Source organism: Medicago sativa, chromosome 1 (assembly GCF_051527215.1).
Source record: "Medicago sativa cultivar Bolivia chromosome 1, Bolivia_mono, whole genome shotgun sequence".
In the NCBI taxonomy this organism is placed as follows: Eukaryota; Viridiplantae; Streptophyta; class Magnoliopsida; order Fabales; family Fabaceae; genus Medicago; species Medicago sativa.
Window position 1 is genome coordinate 15,616,501 of NC_140749.1, and position 18,272 is coordinate 15,634,772.

Here is an 18,272-nt window from a genome sequence, read left to right on the forward strand (position 1 = left end):
AACTGTTGTCAAATGAGAAAGAGAGATTAAATGATGAATATATATATATAGTTTGTGATAAGAAATGTGGGACAATTATTCTTCTTTTTTGGATAACCTAAACTAGTCCACCTAAATTGAAATCAAAGAGAATCAAATACTAGAACTTTTACCCGTGCTACCGCCCGGGTCATAAATAATGGAGAAGCTAATATATTGCAATAAGATCAATTACATAGATAAGAAAACATTCTAATATTTTTTAACGAATAATCTTTCTCGTTCTTCTTTTTTGGTTCAATTTATAAGAGGTAAACAATTACTCTTTTATCAATTTATGAATCTTGTTATTAATACATTTAATTTAATACAAAATAAATCTTTTCCCAAATTTCACAAAACACCAAGTCGGATTTTTACAATAAATTTATTTTCTTATGCCAAATACTCTCAATACAATTCTTCAATATATAACGACAAAGAATTAACAACTCAACATTAATTAACTTAAAAGCTCAATACAATCTACAAAGTGATTATACAACACAAAGACCAATGAGTAGTGACCATGCTTACTTAAGATCAAACATTCAGGAGTTTCTTCAAAGGCATTCACAATGGGCATAAACATATTATAATGTGAAGCATGTAAAACCTATTTAGTATGGTCCTCTTCCAAGTAAAAAAAAATAAAAAATCAGAACTGAGTTTTCCAAAATTACAAATTTGTATGCAAAAGCCTTTCAGTTTTTCTTACATATGATTAAATGATTTCTCTATGTTCAAACATCGATAAAAAAAAATTAAATCAAGTACTGTTCTGCCTTGAATCTTACAACTGCTAATCAACTCATTAAAGTAACCATTTTACAGAGTAAAGGTTAATAAGCAACAAAAGATTTTTCATTATGAGTATTCAAGGTTAAAAAAAAGGAAAATACAACAAATAAAATCACATAAAAGAGCTGTAAAAATGAAACCCCAAGGACACATGCATTTTAGCAAATAACATAAAAAAATAAATATCTTAATATCTTATCCATGATAGCAATTCCTTTTTTTTAGGAAGCACAGAAGCACGACAACTTAACGTTGTAACATACTTGTATTGAACTTGCTGTTATGACAGTTAAAACTACATACATAGTGATCCTAATAAAGACTAAATTTACTTCCAGATACTCAATAACAGAGCAATGTCCTGCAACATTTGATAAGGTGCAAATCATCGGCTATAATAAGACCATTTAACTTCTCAATTTTTTGGCATCACTCTTTGGAAAATTTGGCAGGGTAGAAATCATGTGGTTTTTCAAAAAAAGCAATTTGATCTGATGCTGATAGCCTTGGCAGCTGCTGAATTCACAGGTGAATTTATCAGTGCGAACAAAATTGAAAGGGCAGCAGCCCCTGCTGCACAACCTGTCAAAAATTGGTGTCCTCCACTCGTTGGCATGCTGAAACTGAATGTTGATGCAGGGGTGTTCAAGGATAGCAGTTTGGGATGTGGAATGGTGGCCAGAGATAATGAAGGGAATGTGAAGTTTGCTGCTACAAAGCTTGAGAAGTGTCAGATGTCACCTACCATGGCTGAAGCGATTGCGTTGCGATGGTGCTTGTAGTGGAAGAAGACATTGAATATACACATCGAATAATACCAAAGAAACTAAAAAACCCTTTAATCTTTCTACTGATTCTGTGCTAAATAAATATCATAAAGAAAATTTCTGCTAACAATTTAAATGACAAACCTAAGCTGCAATCTAACTGATAAAATTCAATGACTACTTGAATAGACAGTATGCAGGCCATAGTATGCAACTCAATAAAATTGAGTTTTACATTAAGTTTAGACTTACCGGGTAAACTGCACAAAGCCTTGCGAGTATTCTCAGCAACATCATAATCCATCAGAGCAGTTTTTCATGTGAATTGACTGAGAATTGGAACACACTGAGAGCAGATAGAACAATTTTGGAAATCTGAGCATCAAAGGGGTATATAAATTGAGGAATAACTGCGTTAATACAGATTAATGTTGCTTAGGTAACAAAAAATTTCAATTAATGATATGACAGTAAGCTGGACAGACACGTCGAAACCAAGGCAATGCAAACGGTTATAATAGCATCGGAAAGCACACAACGTGAAACCATTTACCATTAGCCAATGTGCATTAACTGGTACTCATTTAATTCCATATCTCAAGGATAACACCAACAGACTTGATGTTTCAAAGTTAGTCATTATGAATAGAGATGTTCACCATCATCCTCATACGATGCATTGCATTAGACTACTATTTAAGTAGCGTAAACGCCGCAATTTAAACTGTAAGATAAGTGCAAACAACAATAACGTTGATCTATCAGTTGTTATTAATCCTTTTCTGATGCATATGGTATTGCTAACATAATCTATTAACTCTAAAGGGTCATAGTAATAGGAACATAAATAGCGATCTAAATTGCGGCAACGCCGCAATTTCACCATTTTATTGATGAAAAACAACCCAAATTCAGAAGTACATAAATGCGCAAATCCAATAACAACCAACTTTCTGCAATAACCATAATGTAAATTAAAACATAAACTAACACAAAACATAGTTTCTGGCTAAACTTCAAAGCTTTCTTCATGAAAATAAAAATTACATTAGGGAAAACAAAATTCTAATGATAAACCTGTCATGACACCACCAAATCCGTTCCAAAGAATGCACTTGATCAAAACCCTAATTACATTAGAATCCACCAACATTGGATTTTGTTTTTATAAAAGACAAACCAGAATGATTTCTCAAAGTAAGGAGAAATTCTAGGTATAGGATCTTAAAAAAAAAAACAGATCAGAAAAAACAAACAAAAGTTTTAAGAAACTACATATCAAACACATGCTGAAGAATAAGGGGAAACAAATAAAGGAAATGAACAATCAGTAAATTTGCATACCTTTTATTTGTTCAAACCGAAGCTTGTATTTGACCAGGACACTAAACCAAGGCAGCAGAACATAACTACTGGCTCGTGAGTACCAAATTGACAGGAAATGGAGGAGAACGTGAAGCTACATGTTCTTTAACTTCTTGTGAGAAGCGACCATGGTCTTACCGATGACAGAAGCTTCGAAGTCGGATTGAGATACACCGTCAAAAATTTATTCAATCTTGTTAATACAATTACCTGGATGCACTTGTATTGAATAATCATTCAACCGTGTTCTTCGTTTTACTGAACACGGATGGGCGTATTTGGGCGAATTTGGATATGGATATAGATGTAGAAGCAGAGCCCGAGAGGAAGAAGTGGAAGAATCACGTTTTACAGGGTGGTGGGGGTGGACGGTGGCGATGGGGAGAATAGGTGCGAGAGAAAGGGGTGGAAATGGGGAATGGTAGAGAGATGGAGAGAGAGGAGGGTTAGGTCAGAGCCATGGTCGGATATGCAACACTGTATTGGAAACTGATAACGTTAATTGTTTGTCATTTACAATGCACAGTAAACTGATGGAAATAAAGGTTTGTTATTTACAATGCAATTGGGGGATGAGCAATATGATCAACGGTTGATGTTGAATGGCACTCAAAAATTAGCATCCAATGGCCAGGAATGATTGGCGCCTAAAAATGTAGGTTTAGGGTTTGCAATGACTTTAGCAATGTTAACAAATACTAGATCTCCCACCCGTGCTGCCGCACGGGTCATATACATTTACAAACATTCCTTACAATGCAATGTTCAACGGCACACAAAATTATAACAACTGCAAATTCAAAAACAATACTAATGACTTTTTTTGTACAACAATACTAATGACGTTTCAAAACATCCATCTATACACCACATATTCATCACATGAGTAGATGAATAGATGAAATGGAATAGAAGATTAGCTACTACATAATCTGAATGGATGAATGGGAGAAAAGTTTTTTTTATTTATTTATAGGACCTTCCTATAAAAAAAACTTCATATCAAATGGAGTATTTGAATAAAAAACTTTCCTATAAATTAAAAAAAATAAGTTTTCATACACTTATGGAATTCCCCCGTTGATGAAACTTTATTAAGCAAGAAAGAAAATTTAAATTGAATATCAAGGGGTTTGAGGGGCATCTCCTAAAATTACACTACAATAGAAAAAACAGTCTCAAGTGTGTTTTGAATCTCAAACACCAATTAACGAAACACCCCTAGTAAAATTCATATTAGAAATAAGTTTGATGATGTGTTTGTGTTTGTTGTTGGGTTGTGTGAATTAGGTGGATTGGACCCCCAGAATTGCACAGAAGATTCGTACAAGCAAAAGAAACAGTTTTTGTCATCTGCCTAAATGGTAGCATCTGCACCATTAATATTCACAAATGAGAAATAAGGGTCCTCCAATTTCACCACCACTGGTGTTCCTTTCTGCGAGTCCTTCACAAATATTATAAAAACACTGTCAATAGATTAAGTGGTCGCATTCCTATTACGCAGCTAACCAAACTATTCTATCACATGAATTATAAAAAACACCCGTGCTGTCAATAGAGACTAATATAACACTAATATAAAGACACTGTCAATAGATTAAGTGATCGCATTCCTATTATGAAGCTAACCAAACTATTATATATGGATTTTCATAACACTAATATAAAGACACTGTCAATAGATTAAGTGGTCGCATTCCTATTATGCAGCTAACCCCCTTCACATTATGCATAATCAATTCTATACAGCTTGGTGCTAAATTTTGATTTGTCCACCAATTTAATTCAAACTGCACCATAAATTATAGATTCAGACAATGATCCAAATCATATGAAGCTAAATAGATGTGATATTTATGGCTAGTAACATTACCGTGTGCGCTAAAATTCGAAGTGAAACCTTATTTGTTTCAAGAACATCAGAAACTACCCCTAAGAAAACATGCCAACACATTATCAGCTGCTATGTGAAATGCAGGGGGTGGAAGAAACACTGCTATGTAGCAGCAATAATCTGAAACACCTCTACTGCACAACATTAGTCCACTCCACATGCCAAAATCCAGCTCCAAATTATGAAGAAAATTACCTTGAACTCTCTCCGATTCTGCAGAAAATTACCTTGAACCCACTCCGAATAGTTAAGCGCAAACATCTGAATATGAAAATCCAAAATATAGATTGCATTAGCATATAAATTACCCCTCAACTTTACAATTTTCCACTAATTTGTCTATGCACCATATTGCTGCAACTATATGCCATTTGCTCCTTCTCAACAACTTTCTTTACCATGATCTGAAACTTGTTAAAACAACTTAAAATAGGAAAGATATCAGCAACAACAAAAAAGAAACGAAATCTAAAATATAGAAAATTAAGGAAATGAGTCACGGAAAAGGAAGCCAAAGACATATGACGAATAATCAACTTCTACCAAATCCAAGTGAGAAAATACTAAAAGCAGTTAACAAAATGAGTAATCTATTTGTACCACTTATTATTCAATCTATGCACCGACCAAAACATGCATATTTTTAATATTGGAAATGGGAAGTTCTTGAAAAACTGCAACTATAAAGAATTAAAATAGTTCAAATTGAGAATGGGAATATTTAACGTGAACAATGGAGAATGCAATTATTGAACTTGAACAATCAAACAAATATCATAAAATATCTCAAATTGAAAGGGCATAAAGTAGGAGTACAACTTAAAATGGAAAGAAAAAGTGAAATTAGAGGAGTTTGCTATTGACTTCTAACATATTGTAGTACTTCAGCAGATGAAATCAAAACATATAGACTCAAGAACCATAAAACCCAAAACTCTTCATTAGCAGTCACCTAACACAAATCTTCAAGATTATAGCATTTCATAGGCATATTTTTCTCACATACACACAACCTCTTGTGAGATAAAAAATAGAAAGGAGAAGAAATTGAAAGTGATTTGATTTTATGTATTTAGTTGCAAGCAGTCTTATCAGCCAAATGGAGAGATAAAGCATGTCAGCAAAAGACAATTTACAGCCTGTGTGTTGTTCATTATTCTCTTTGGCCAAATCAGCTCCGAAACTTGTTAATATGGTTGTGCTAGGATGACATAATCGTATGCATAACACCATAACTGCTATTTTTTTTCAAGCTAATGGCTTTTACATTATTTTTTAATCAAAAAGAGGTGCCGTTAACAGTAAACGTCAGAAGGTACCACAAACCAAAGATCATAACAAAGTAAGTAGTAATGCTTTTTTACTAAATTTTTCGGCAAGGAACTATTATTTGCACTAAATACATATATACAACACCAATATAGCATATAGAAACACTGGTTTCTCTATGTAAGGGTCTCGGTTAGAAAAATACAAAGTATGGATCAAAAATGCATTTCAAGAAACTTGCTATTCCCTGTGTTATTGAACAAAGAAGTAAATCTTTATCAATCCTTTAAAAACTTGTACATACACTTTCAGATAAATAACAATCCATGATATTACCTATATTGTCAACATGGTTCCGTTATTCTCGACATTTATTTGCCTATTTTCATTTTATTTGTGTCCTCTGCTTCGCTTTCCCATGGTTTCTTCTTCCTATTCAAACCAAAGCAAAAAATCAGAAATCAAAATCATACATATTTAGAAAGAGTCAGACATGTTCTTCACAAATTCGAATAATATTTTATCCATAGATAAAAAATACAAAAATTGAAGTAGTTTAACATTAACTCAAATGAAACAAAAACAAACCAAACCCATGATTTCAATTTCGAAATTTATCAAAAAAAAAAAAGATAGCATACCATTGCAAATAAAACAAATTAATTACACATGATTGACAAAATAAGGATTAACAAACTGAGTACACAGAGAAATACTTAAAGGGAAAGAAACTTCATAAAACATCACCTTCCCATAGAATGTTTATATGGCGTTCAAACGTCGGAATATAAAAGAGATGGCGTTCAAGCGTGTTATTAACAAATTGACGAAAAGCTTCACACGAATCGGAACCGTTACCGGAACCAGAGAACAGCGATTGAAGCGAGAAGGAGAAGGAGAAAACTTACACATAGCAGTGAAAAGGAGAAGAAATCATCCCACCTCTCCTAGTCGCAACGGAGCGTGTCGTATAAAATCAAAAATGAAAGAGCAGAGAGAGGAGAAGAGAAGAGCAGCGATGAGAATGAAGAAAAACAGCGATTGAGAGAGGAGAAGAGCAGAGAGAAAATCGAAAATGAAAGAGAAGAGCTGAGGTAGAGAAAAGCAGCTATTGAGAGAGGGGGAGCGAGAGAGAGTGAAGGTTGTAAATGACATAGGAAATGGAACAACATCTATTAATCGCATTTGAATCTGAACTGATTGGGAAGAGATGGATTATGTGGAGATCTACACAGATGCATTCAACAGCCAGAACAGTTTGGAGCCAAAACCATCAGGATTAGGGTTGGCACAAATTGTTAGCAATGTTATTCATATTAGAAATAAGTATGATTAGATATAAGTATGATGAGACCTTGAGGAGGAGCATAGTACAAGGTCACAAACCAACACCATATGACCAACTCAGGTGGGTTTACAATTATTCTTTTTATCATCGATTCGTTTAGAAAATGGTAAGAATGGGAAAAAACCTAGGAGGATGGTTCCTTTGATACTATAGTATAACATATTGCTTGTAAATATTATTACCCTCAAATTATTTCTTGTTGTGTGTTAATTACTACTAATTGATTAAAATAAGCCGTGTTGGTTTTATATTTACATGTTTTTGTTTAATTTCCTAATCCAAATAGTAGTGTATAATTAATATTTTTTTCCAGCTGTACATTTATAGAAAAAGAATTATGTTTATTATATAATAATGAATAAACCAATTATGATTTTTTGTTCATGGTGCAAAGGAATTCATTATTCATATGTGTTGACCAATTAAACTTATTTTAGAGTTTAAAATATGTTGATGTGACACTAGTTCGTCCTCAAGAAGACTTTTTCAAACTTCAATTTTCCAATTTTTGTCGTGACATATGGACTCAACATTTGTGTTTTTATCACTACATGTACCACAAGTTCTATCTTGTTATAAGTCATCATCGTCAAATGAGAAAGAGATAAGAAATGAAGAGTTACCAATGGATGAATGTATTTTGTGATAAGAAATGTGGGACAATTATTCTTCGTTTTTAAAGAAACTAAACTAGCCTACCTAAATTGACATCGGAGAAAGTAAAACATGAAACCTTGAGAATGAGCAACTCCCAAGTCTTAAACCAATACGATGAGACCAACCCAGGTGCAAACCGATGTGAAATCTTGTTTTTAACCAATGTGAAATCCCCTTTCTGTAATAGTGGACAAAAAATGAAACTTCTTACGATGTGCTTCTTTCTTTCTAGTTTCCACGATTAGCTCTTTATGAGGAAATCTTTGAGAAACAAAAAAGAAGAGACTGACTCTAACCATTCATTAGTGTTTGTTTTATTTTATTGGCAAAATTATGATTGTGATCTTGTAAGTTAATCTTTTTTATTTCTTGGATTGGTCCTTCAATTATATTTACCTCGAGTCGGTATTTTTTACATTGTATTTGCATCGATAACCTTTAAATTATTCTTCAATTTTATTGTCATCCTGTTACCATTGATGTCAATGTAAACCACAAATTTCATTCCAAATATAAACACAAACCACAGTAGAGACAAATGATTGACTATTTTTTTGTTTAGTAAATCGTTTTGTGAGTTTTCTCAATATTCAAATATCATGTGTGATTTTTATTGGAATTTGTTAAAAACGCTAACAGTGGAAACATAATAATGCAACATAAAAGCAATTCGAAAAACATAAAATAAAATTAAAGGATCACTTTAGGTAAAAGATCAGACTTAAAAGAGCACAAATGTCAATGTACCGTGAACCAGTACATGTGTACCAATTCACAGTTCACAACTTCTCAAGAGAATATCGTGACTATGATCGTAACTTAATCAAAATCTGCTAATCAAACTTTATTAAAATTGATAATAGACACACTAGCCTAACAAAAGAAAATACTTCTGATTTTCATAAAGTGTTTCACCATCAAATGGCCTACCATGAAATAACTTTGATTTCTCCATTATTGTTTTGAATAGTCCTTCTTCCATTATTGTTATGAATGACCCAAGAAGAGTGAAGTTTATGTGAAAAATATAAGAAAGGGAGAGGTATTGACAAATATGTTTTATGATGACAATTCGACGAACAATTAGTCTTCCAATAAACCAATTTCATAGTAAAATGGTGGAAACGGGAAAGAAGCACAGTAGGAAGTTTCAATTTTTTTATGACACAGGAAGTTCCGTTTTGACATAATGGAGTGGGCAGCAAGAGATATGAAATATGAGAAATTAGTGATTACAGGTTCAAATTTGTAGTTAATGATTTTTTAATCTAGTTTAATATTTAATTTAAAAAGCTAACAATGGAGTGTTCTCCTATCAGACGTTCAATTCTTTCGTGCTAATTTCAATGGGCTAAATTAGATTCCTAGAAAAAAATAAAAAATTAACAAAATTTGAAAATACTAATTAAATTTCCCTTTCATCACTATTCTAATTATTAACTTCTCCAACTATGATACTATGGTCACTCAAATATGGTTTTACACCATTCTAACATCTAACTTCTTCAAGAATCGAAGAAGAATATATTTTAAGATCATTCATAATTTTGAAGGGACATTATTATACCGAAAAAGGGACTATGATCTTAAATATCATTTATTCCGAAGGACATAAAAATATCGAAGGGACTATGAACTTAAGACCATTCTTAATTCCGAAGGGACATTGAACCGAAAAGGGACTATGGTCTTAAGAACACTCTTAATTCCGAAGGGACAGAAAAAAGGAGATGAAGAGAAGAAAGACTCGTCAACACAAGTCAAGAAAGGGAGAAGAGAGAAAGAGTTCCTGACAACTCAATGAAACTCTTTGGTGTGTTTTTTGAACTAGGTGAGCTCTCCTTTTATAGGGAGAGTTTGTAACTAATTTGGAGAAACTTAAGAATTAAGTAAACTTAAAAATTAAGCAACCCACAAATCAGCTCAAGTAACAAACTAATCGGATAAGTTCAAAAGGAAACAAACCCACAAGATTAGCTGAAACAAACTAATGAAGAAAAGATAATTCAGTTGGATTATCAATCTTATCACAACAAACATAACCTAAAATTATGGGAAGTGATATCCATGAATAAAGAATAATAATAATTATTATTTTCATTATTATTTTCATAATAATAATAATTATTTTCATCATTATCATGTATTTAAAATTAAATACCACTATTTGAACACTACTAATGTGTGTGTTCTATTTTATGTGGAACCTCCACACTCTGTTTTTTCAATTTACACAACACTAGATCAAAGTTTAATTACTTGGTGTTTAATCTTCCAACCTTCTAATTTCTTTCCATCTTCACACCAATGTTCCAACAGTTAGTGTTACAATATTGAAGTTGTATGATGCTGAATATTTGGTACAATCAATCAACTACAACAATTACACAATCCGAGTTGTTGACCCAAACATTCAACCCAACAATTGCTCCTTAGCAACGAGTTCTTTTACAAAGAAAATAATTCATACCTATACAGCTTAAATCAGTCGATATCGATGAAATTGATTTATATAGGCCTGTAATTTACATGGAGTGTACAAGTCCACCTAGTAACGTTGTAGATATGTATTATGCGGATACAGCTTCATGTCTGGATGAACACACATATGTTATTCTTGGGGACCCACACTTTGGAATATTGCAGCCTCAATGCCGTGTTGAGCTTGTTACTCTCACATCCTTCTCGGGAGATCCACAAATGTCAATTTTCATGAATTAGAGGAGAATTTGTGCAAACCAATTTGTTAATGTACCGCGAACCAGTACACGTGTACCAATTCACAGTTCACAGCTTCTCAAGAGAATATCGTGACTATGATCGTAACTTAATCAAAATCTGCTAATCAAACTCTATTAAACTCTATTTCATAAAGTGTTTCACCATCAAATGGCCTACCATGAAATAACTTTGATTTCTCCATTATTGTTTTGAATAGTCCTTCATCCATTGTTGTTATGAATGACCCAAGAAGAGTGAAGTTTCTGTGAAAAATATAAGAAAGGGAGAGGTATTGACAAATATGTTTTATGATGACAATTCGACGAACAATTAGTCTTCCAATAAACCAATTTCATAGTAAAATGGTGGAAACGGGAAAGAAGCACAGTAGGAAGTTTCAATTTTTTTATGAGACAGGAAGTTCCGTTTTGACATAGTGGAGTGGGCAGTAAGAGATATGAAATATGAGAAATTAGTGATTACAGGTTCAAATTTGTAGTTAATGATTTTTTAATCTAGTTTAATATTTAATTTAAAAATCTAACAATGGAGTGTTCTCCTATCAGACGTTCTTCAATTCTTTCATGCTAATTTCAATGGGCTAAATTTCCCTTTTATCACATTAAATATTGGAAAATTTCTCAAGTCTACTTTTGTTTGGTTTTGCATGACTCCACGTCAGATAATTGGTTAAAACACTACTAGAATTCTGCGAATTTCCTGCGGAAGTTTCTACGAACAAATATCCGCAGGAATAGTTGAAGATTTTGCTGCGCATGATGCTACTATCCTTACGTATCTTAATTGCCTAAGAAATCCTTGGAAAATTCCGCAGGTATTCCTGCAAGTTTTACTGCGGATCTTCTGTGATTTTCTTGCGGAATTTTCATAATATGCAGGTAATTCCGTAGGAAAATTGAGAGTTTCTGATTGTGATGTATATCAGTCAATCACGAGTTTGTTAAAATAACAATCCATATTTTTTTTTTCACTTTACACTTTAAAATCCACAAGTCGCGCCCAAACATCTATAAATTCTGGTTTTGTTACCTTAGTAACTAATTTCCTTATCGATATACTTACCATACTTAATGTTCGACTATTATTTTGAGTTTGTGTCAATATACTTGCCAAGAGTAGTGCTAGCTGGCTTTATAAGACGCCATAATAAATAATGCTCGATAGCAACCTATGTTCTTATTAGCTGCATGTCAATGTTTCATTTTCATATTTTTGCTGTAATTAAAATAAATGGTCCCTGTGACAAAACCTGCCAAATCCATTGTCTGTCAATAATCTTAAATGCGTATAATTCTATCTTCACATCACATGCATCAAAACTGAACCTCTCTTAAAAAATAAAAAAAATATTACTTGAAGACGGGGGAGGATTTGGATTCACATATCAGCAGACAAAAAATTTCTGTCAAATAATGAAATAATACTAAATATGATAAGAAATTATATTAAAAATAATTCCAGCAATCAAAATTACAAAGAAAATAATATATTTTTCATTTTTTGAAAATTACATCATTACTAATTATTCTAAGAACGTCTCTTTCTATATATGTTACAAGAGATTAATCAAATCCTCTAGCAGGATGTTGTGCTTACGAACGAGTAAGTGTGTTGCGCTCTTGTTTTGGAAGTAAGTCGCAATTGTGTAAAAAAAAATAGATATCTTTATTCTAAATGACCCAAGAAGTGTGGACTCGATAGGTATTGACAAATATACTTTGTGACAATGATTTGATGTACTTCTATTGGAGGCATTGTCAAAGATCCAATATAGACCCTTCTTCTAAAGACTATTCAATCTTTTTTTTTTTTTTTGACAAATGTAATATTTGAATCATTACATTGACTCATGCAAACCAAAGAAATGTAGATGGGAAAAATTGTTGAAGATTTAATGTGATGAAAGTGAAATTTAATGCTCTTTCTAGATAACGCACATGCTAAACTTTCTAGATACGTTTCGTGTGAGTGTTACAGTTTCACCATCAAATGGCCTACCATGAAATAACTTTGATTTCTCCATTATTGTTTTGAATAGTCCTTCTTCCATTATTGTTATGAATGACCCAAGCAGAGTGAAGTTTCTGTGAAAAATATAAGAAAGGGAGAGATATTGACAAATATGTTTTATGATGACAATTCGACGAACAATTAGTCTTCCAATAAACCAATTTCATAGTAAAATGGTGGAAACGGGAAAGAAGCACAGTAGGAAGTTTCGTTTTGACATAATGGAGTGGGCAGCAAGAGATATGAAATATGAGAAATTAGTGATTATAGGTTCAAATTTGTAGTTAATGATTTTTTAATCTAGTTTAATATATAATTTAAAAAGCTAACAATGGAGTGTTCTCCTAGCAGACGTTCAATTCTTTCGTGCTAATTTCAATGGGCTAAATTAGATTCCTAGAAAAAAATAAAAAATTAACAAAATTTGAAAATACTAATTAAATTTCCCTTTCATCACATTAAATATTGAAAAATTTCTCACGTCTACTTTTGTTTGGCTTGCATGTCTCCACGTAAGATAATTGGATAAAACACTACTAGAGTTCTGTGAATTTCCTGCGGAATTTTCTACGAACAAATATCCTCAGGAATACTTGAGGATTTTTTTGCGCATAATACTACTATCCTTACGTATTTTACCTGCCTAAGATTCCTTGGAAAATTCCGCAGGTATTTCTGCTGGTTTTACTGCAGATGTTCTGTGATTTTCTTGCGGAATTTTCATAATCTGCAGGTAATTACGTAGGAAAATAGAGAGTTTTTGATAGTGATGTTCATATATATAGATGATGTTATATGAAGAAAATACATAGTAAAAATAAAATGTGATATGAAAGACAAGGATTGAAAATTGCCATATATCTGGAAATTTTAAAACTGCTATAAACATAAATATCCATCGAAAACAATATCATAGCAATGTTGACGATAAAAAAATAGAAATATTGGTCAAGAAGAAATAATAGTTGTCTATGACCAAACACTTATATCTTCTCTTTTATTTTTATTATTGAAATTAATACAATATTATAATAAAAAGAGAGAATTATTTTTACAAAATTAATGCATGTGAAACTCGTAAATAGTCGGAGAGGGACGATACCTATAAAAGCACTCAAATTTTGATTCTCTCCATTCAAAAGTTTTACATTCACCTATATTTACTTGCATTTTAATTTAGTGTAAAAATGCTAAGAGAGAGAATGGAGAGAGATAGCATGGTAGGTGGTAATGACAAACTTGACCTTAGAAATAAACTAAATGTAGGTATTAATGTATAATTTTTTAATGTAGAGAATCCAAATCCAAAAGCACTCATCTTTATAGACACTCATTTATACTCTCTCCGGTCACATTTATAAGCAAAAAAACAACTTTTTAGATTCATTGAATAAGCAATGTATCCGGTCACATTTATATGTTAGATACATTAGTTATTTAATGTACCTAAAAAGTTATTTTTTGTTTATAAATGTGACCGGAGGGAGTACTATTTTTTTCACCACGGCGAAAAATTCTAAAAGCGTATGTTTTAAAAAGTTTTTCAAATTTATGTATTAATGTATTGAGGTTTAAAGTGTTACATCAGTGGTATTAGGTTAAGTTTGTACGGTCGGACAATATGTGATGCTTGCATGTCTATTCTGTTACTTGTTAGTGTGTTATTATATTTGCACTTTGTTTATCCCTCTTGCTCTTCTTGCGATACTCAGAATTACCAAGAGATTGATCCATGCATTAGAGTTTTAATTAAATGGCATATTTTACTCTGCTCTGTTGTATGTTACACAGGGTTTGAACTTTATGTCCTAATATTTTGAAAATGGGACTAGGGCAAATCCCAACGAAACAACAGTGTGCAAGACCAACAACTCTCCATCCTTAAAAACCTTACTAGGAAAATCTCACTGGTTAAAACCATTGTGATGAAAGGAAAATGAGTGCAGTGCAATAAATCAACATCAACCAAAGATAAATCCTTAAGGAAACCAATACTACATAAGCAAAAGAAGAGAGTGACACATCAACTAAATCTAAAATTATCAATTTAACTTTATTCATATTAATTGCAAATCTTGAGATGTAATTCAACACTCATAAACCTATCAATCTTCTAATTTCTTAGTGGATTAAACTTTATTTATATATTTCGTTTCAACATTAGTGTTACTCAGTTCAATCGAAAGTTTATAACATATAACCTCAGTACATCTTTACAAAAATATTAAACTATTTTCTATTGAAGTACATCTTACATATAATTATATGTAAGATGTTAATCTTGCAGCACCTAATGTTTTCTAATGTGACTACCTTGTATCATTCATGTATAGCTTCCAACTCTAAGGTTGAAAATTTTGTTTTGGTTTCAACAACTCTGGACGTCGTCGAGTTAAAAGGGTTTGGAGGAACGATCAAGTTTTCTTCTTCCAGAGCCTCTAACATTTGGAGCACAACTTTTATAGATGGACGATTTATTGGGTGCCACTGAATGCACCATAGTCCTACAATTGCGAGTTTCTTCAAAATTCTATCATCTTCTGCTCCTTCAATAGTCACATGCATATCTCGCCCTTCAAGTAGATTGTGAATCCATTCTGGATATAGAACTTGAAAATTTTCCTCAGATAACTGACCTATATTTTTTCTTCCTCCAACCATTTCAAGCAGTAACATCCCATAACTATATATGTCAGCTTTATACGATACATTTCCGAAGTTCCTCGAAAAAACTTCAGGTGCAATGTAACCTAAAGTCCCTCTTGCAGCAGTTACTGACACTTTGCTTTGATTTTTAGAACACAATTTTGCCAAACCAAAATCTGTAATTTTTGGAACAAGCTTGTCGTCTAATAACACGTTATGGGGATTAATATCGAAGTGAAGAATTTGCTGATCACAACTCATGTGAAGATACTCAATACCTTTGGCTATGCCGAGAGCAATTTGTTGTAGCTTCTCCCATCCGAGAAAACGGTCCATATCATCAGGTCGGGTTAAGAAGTTTTGTAACGAACCGTTTGGAAAGAAATTATAAACAAGAGCACGATAGGATCCATCAGCGCAAAATCCAACCAAGCGAACGACATTGATGTGATGAATTTTTCCCATAGCTTTCATTTCGTTAATGAACTCTTTTCCATCGCCCTCGGTGTTTTTAAGCATCTTCACAGCCACAAGAATTTCATTAGATAATTTACCTTTGAAAACTGCACCATGAGCTCCTTCACCTAGCTCTTCCCTAAAATTATTTGTAATCCTCTTTATATCAGCATAAGAGAATCTTGCAGGGTTGAGTGCCCTGTAATCCTCTAAGAACTTTTCAATTCTTGTCTCATCTTCACCTTTCAGTTTAAAATAGCTATAGAGATGGAAACAGGCTGCAATAATCAGTGTTATCATAACTGAACCAACGAACACAACTGCACAAAACAACACTAATTAATTTATGAGTAATTACTGCATAGGAACGAGTATAATATATTGACTTTATGCACACCAAATTAAAACATGACACAAATAAAACTTGTAAAAAAATCATTAGAAATAAAAATGAGAGCATGGGTCTCCTAATCACATGTATAAGTTGAATATTGTTTCTGGCATTTGATCAAAAAGTCTTATTGATCAAATGGCAAAAAACAAACTCGTAAATGGTGCAAGATTGATTTCCTTATACACATTAAACCAAGTTTCACGAAAAAATGTAAAGAAGTATCTCTCACCTGTGGCGTATAGAAGTATCTTCTTAGTTGGTTTGTGATGACGATCAAAACATTCTATCTCGTCTTCGGTTCCATTGATTTTCAGTTTACACATCTTCCCTTCTATTTCACACTTGCTACAATTGGGTTTTGACCATGTCAGAACCAAAATATTATCATTTTGCAGCGTATCTCCCAAGTACAACGATGAAGAAATAACATCTAAAGTCTTGGTGCAGAGTATTGGGTCCAAACGCGAAGCAAGGAGTGTCTGACTAGAACGAGCAACATAAACCGGGCAGAATAATGAACTACAATCCATGAAAGTGTAGCTATAATTGTAGTTATATTTGTTCTGGAAATCCAGGAATAATTGAAAAGGAGAAATTTGTGATTTAAGTAGCTTTAAAACCTGTCTTGGAATACAATTTTCTGGATCAGATACTTGTAATTGTTGTAATTGATAATCTATTGCTGTGACTTCGAGTTTAATTGGACCAGAATGTGGATGAAGCTCAAGTACGGTTTTGTTTGTGTCTGAACAACTAAGATTAAAGCCATTATAACTGCATCCATATTCTGTTTCTCTGTCGTTAAGTCGGAAGGGAAATCGGATTGGCGGGCCGTGAGGTCCGCACCTAAAATCCTTGCGACTACAACCATTAACTTGGCACATACCTAAGTTGCAATTACAAAGCAAGATGATAATCATGACCACCAAAATATTTGTAAAGGTGACCATTTGTGTAGTTATTGATAGCATTAGGGTAACATATGGTTTGGGGAGAGACATTATAAGAAGAACAAGATTATAAAAATAATGTAAGGATAATAATTGTGACGATAGTTTATTGACACGTCCATACGATTTAATAGTCCACATTGAACCATAATATTTGAAAATCCACAAAGAAAATCATATAGATATTTAAAAGACTTTTCTTTTTCTCGATGAAGTGAACCATACGATCTAAAAGTCCACATTGAAATTACATATATATTTTCTGTTAGGCGGCTTTCAGAATAATGCTTTTTTTTTTTGACAAAATAAAAGATATTCATTCATTCAAATTGAAATAGTACATCCATATAATGCAAAATCGCTAAAAACAAAAAGGATGAATCTGTGAACAGACTCACAGCATCTATGTTAATAGCATAAAACGACATATGACTATATTTAAATCACCGGAATAACCATGTTTCCGGATCTGCAACGTGGATGACACCAAAGTCATTGATTGGATCTGCACTTGATCAAAGCTGATCTGACAATCTGAAGCGATCAAATACCTGAGAGAAACAAGAAAAACAAACAACGTCGCACAAAGACGACTGACAACCAACGTCGCATGAAGACGACGAAATCACAATAAAATTAAATAGATGTGAAAATCACTTATTTCCATAAAAGGGAAATAGAAAAACGAGTTAGAGGGGTGATTTTGGGTCAAATTGACCCTAAATCACCCCTCTTTAGTGGATGAAGGAGAAGAAACTAGGGTTTTTATGCCGGCTCACAAGAGAGAAAGGAAAAAGAAGAGAGAGAGAGAGAGAGAGAGAGAGAGAGAGAGAGAGAGAGAGAGAGAGAGAGAGAGAGAGAGAGAGGAATAATGCTTATAATGTTCACATTCAAAGTAAAACTCTAAACTTATAAAAAAATGGCCTAATTTATTTTGTTTTCGACTGGCTAA

The 18,272-nt window shown here is 32.8% G+C and overlaps 1 protein-coding gene and 1 long non-coding RNA gene across 3 annotated transcripts; both read right to left on the reverse strand.

The window, feature by feature from the left end:
* Nucleotides 1–1,834: 1,834 nt before the first annotated feature.
* LOC146953036 (uncharacterized) lies at nt 1,835–7,272 on the reverse strand. Of its 2 annotated transcripts, XR_015008005.1 has the most exons (5): nt 6,865–7,272; nt 6,454–6,549; nt 4,828–5,109; nt 2,931–4,398; nt 1,835–1,961 (listed from the first exon to the last, which is right to left on the reverse strand). It is a non-coding gene; the product is annotated as an uncharacterized LOC146953036 (long non-coding RNA). The 2 variants fall into 2 exon arrangements; XR_015008006.1 differs by lacking the exon at nt 1,835–1,961 and having other exon boundaries at nt 3,951–4,398; nt 7,026–7,272.
* A 7,768-nt stretch (nt 7,273–15,040) lies between these two features.
* On the reverse strand, nt 15,041–17,437 carry LOC146953037 (rust resistance kinase Lr10-like). The gene is made up of 2 exons (XM_085707651.1): nt 16,600–17,437; nt 15,041–16,296 (listed from the first exon to the last, which is right to left on the reverse strand). Exons 1-2 carry the CDS (start codon nt 17,369–17,371, stop codon nt 15,194–15,196), a joined length of 1,875 nt encoding a protein of 624 aa, XP_085563777.1. The 5' UTR covers nt 17,372–17,437; the 3' UTR covers nt 15,041–15,193.
* Between the last annotated feature and the right edge of the window lie 835 nt (nt 17,438–18,272).